The sequence below is a fragment of the Cebus imitator genome, unplaced genomic scaffold, assembly GCF_001604975.1.
Source record: "Cebus imitator isolate Cc_AM_T3 unplaced genomic scaffold, Cebus_imitator-1.0 Scaffold237, whole genome shotgun sequence".
In the NCBI taxonomy this organism is placed as follows: domain Eukaryota; kingdom Metazoa; phylum Chordata; class Mammalia; order Primates; family Cebidae; genus Cebus; species Cebus imitator.
This window is the reverse complement of record NW_016107552.1, coordinates 3,988,960-3,991,915: the sequence shown is the minus strand read 5'-3', so window position 1 is coordinate 3,991,915 and position 2,956 is coordinate 3,988,960. Positions and strand designations below refer to the sequence as shown.

General features: G+C 57.4%; 1 protein-coding gene across 1 annotated transcript in view; it reads left to right on the top strand.

The window, feature by feature from the left end:
- The first annotated feature begins 1,070 nt into the window (after positions 1-1,070).
- UPB1 (beta-ureidopropionase 1) overlaps positions 1,071-2,956 on the top strand; it is a 32,714-nt gene continuing 30,828 nt past the window's right edge. Inside the window, exon 1 of the mRNA XM_017498138.2 lies at positions 1,071-1,436. Within this exon, the coding sequence (XP_017353627.1) occupies positions 1,333-1,436 (104 nt within the window). The 5' untranslated portion in view covers positions 1,071-1,332. The remainder of the gene's footprint in view (positions 1,437-2,956) is intronic.

The window sequence follows — 2,956 nt, the reverse complement described above, 5'->3', positions numbered from 1 at the left end:
TAAACAACTCTGCAGCGTAATCTTTGGATTCCTATTTTACAGATAAAGCAACAGAAGCCTCCAATGACTGAGTAACTTTCCCGGGGTCACAAGGTTTGCAAGTGGCTAAATAGGATTTCTACACACTGATTCTTTCAGCATGCTGCCCGCCTGAGGTAAGCGAGTCTTACTGCCTTAACTCTCAGTAGGTCCCCCGAAGAGGATGCTTCTTGCTCCTGAAGGGATGGCACCCGCTGGATTAGCGGGAACAGCAAACGCGGCTCTCCTACCATCTCAGTGACTGTCTACAGCGCACCGTACCCAGGAGACTACCCATATTTGCACACACGCCGCAGAGGTCAGAGCTGAAAGTGGGCCCTAGGGGGCAGGGGGCGTGTCCTCGCCCGGGGACCCCGCACTTCACAGCAGTAGCTCCATGGAGGCGCACTGGACAGCAGGCGAACAGCTGACCTTCGACCCCAACGCGGCCCCGAAGCCGGGGGTGGGAACGCGCGGCCCAGGTGGCTGCCTGGACTCCGACCCTGGCCCCTCCGGGGTTAACACTCTCCAGACATAAGGCTCAGCACTTCAGAGGTGCCGCCGCCGCGTGCCCAGGAAACACAAACTCGTTCCGTACCTTCGTCCGCAGTCCTGTGCTGGGGGCTGGCCCGGCCGGCTGCTCTGTGCTGCGGACTGGAGGTCGCGGTCGGGAACGGCCCCGCCCAGCGGCTGCTGCTGGAACCCGCCCCCGCGAAGGTCCGCAGCGGGACGCCGACTTACCACAGACCCGGGCTGCAGCCTCCCGGAGGCCGCGCCAGGCCTCCCTCACAGCCTCTCCAGGGTCCCGCCCCGACACCAGGGGGCAGGTGACGGGTGGAACCTGGAGGCACCCTCGCGAGGGCCCATGAGGGAGGCTGAAGGGAGCAACCTCGGCCGGGACTCGCAAACGAAGCACGAGGGCTCCGCGCGGTCCCACCTGTGGAGGCGCGTGTCTCATCGCGTGCCAGAGGAGGGGCGAAGGTCAAGGGGCAAAGGGCAAGGGGCGGAGTCCCCCCACCCCCTCACGCGAGGCCCTGGAGCGCTGATTGGCCGTGTGCTGGGGAGGCGACAAGAGCACGTGTTCCGGCACGTGCTGAAGGAGCGCTAAGGGCCAGGGGCGGGCCCACTCGCGAAGCCCTGGAGGGCAAATTGGCTACTCCAGGAAGGGGGCGTGTCCCCACGTGAGCTGTCCGGGAGCGGGAGTAGGAGATAGAGGAGAGGGTGTCTGCGCGGTCGTGGCCTGGCCACCTCCTCCTTCTGGGTGCAAAGGGCAGGCAGTTCGTGCGCGGACACCGGCCCTGGCTGAGTGTGGCCATGGCGGGCGCTGAGTGGACATCGCTGGAGGAATCCTTGGAGAAGCATCTGCCGCTCCTAGACTTGCAGGAGGTGAAGCGCGTTCTCTATGGCAAGGAGCTCAGGTCCGCAGCCCAGAGGCCAACTTATGGGTCTTGTGGGGCCACAGACTGTGGGTCTGGGGGAGCAGGCAGGGAGGGGTTCAGGGTCTGAAGGGCTCTGAGGAGGTGGTGAGAAGTCCTAAGTTGGCAGGCAGAGACCATAGTACGTCTTGATGCGACAGCCCCGGGGTCCTTGAGGGTTGCAGAATCCTGGGGTGACCTTTGCAAATCTCTTCTCCCCCAAGTTGCCCAGAACTGGAAGGAAAAGGACGAGATTTTACTCTCCAGGGCTTTCTCTGTGGCCATCCCAACCCTCCTCCCTGGAGCCGGACTTAATTTCTGGGTGTCTGGCCGGATCACTGCCGCCAGCCAGAGCCCCTAAGCAGGTGTATTGATTGTCCAGCCCCAGACCATCCTTCCTGCGGTGACCTGACTGACCTCTCTGGCTGACCCTTGGAAATAGAGGCTGTCTGCATTCAGTTGGCAAGGGAACCTTTCCCACTGTTAAGCCAGGCGTTGGTTACTACGTGCAAATGTTTTTTTCACTCCCTGCAAGCTGTGTGCATCACCAGGACTTTCTGAGGGCTTGTGTACTGCTGGATACTGTGTCCACAAAGCTGAAAAAAGACACTTGCCCTTCGCTCTAGTTTCTCTTCAGTGCATTTCTTACCAGCAGCAACCAGAGGATCTCTTTAATATGTAAATCATATGCTGTTGCTCCTTTGAGCTTAAAATTCTGTAAGGAATTTCCTAGGCTTTTAGAATGAAATCCAAACTCTGACCGCAAGCAGCCCCTAACTCTCGTTCAACTTCCTTGCTCATTTGTGGGCTCCCTGCCTCCCCCAGTCCAGCCAGTCTGCAGGCACCATGACCTTGCGGCAGGAACCAGAACAGTTCACCTATAACTGAAAGTGTTCTTTGGATCAGTGGTTCCCCGCCACAGCTGCTGTGGAGTTACTGCAGGTGAGGCTAGACATCAGATCCAAGGGTGTTTTCACAGCTAGTGGATGATGAAGTTAGAACAGCTGCTTCTGGAGGTGAGGTAGTAGAGAGCTTTATCTGAAACGGCTCTTCATATTCAAAGGGCTGGGTGAACTTTAAGGCCCCTCCCAGTGAATGCACTCTTCTCAGCTGAGTAGTTTTTGAGAAGTGTCTTAGAGCTGAGACTCCTAAAGATGTCTTAAAGTGAGGGACGTCTCATGCTTCTAGGGATGGGAATTAGTTCATTCTAAGACTGGGGTGGGCATGTGTTCCTGGGAAAAAGACAGCACCTGGGTGCCAGGAAAGAGGTGAAGGAGAAGTCTTAGGAAAAGAGAAGTCAATTTCCTACAAAAGTGTTTGGGGTACATGCTGGAGAAGGGCTGAGGTCAAGCCAAGGACTGCCTGCAAGAGGGATTTTATCTGAGCATTTGGGTTCACTCCAGAGTGGGAGGGATGATGAAAATGGCTGGTGAAATGGGAGACAACCTCTCTTGACCAGTGACTGCCAGGCTTTATCCTAGGGCTCTTTTCCTATCCCTTTTTCTTGCTCTGTTCTACTCAGC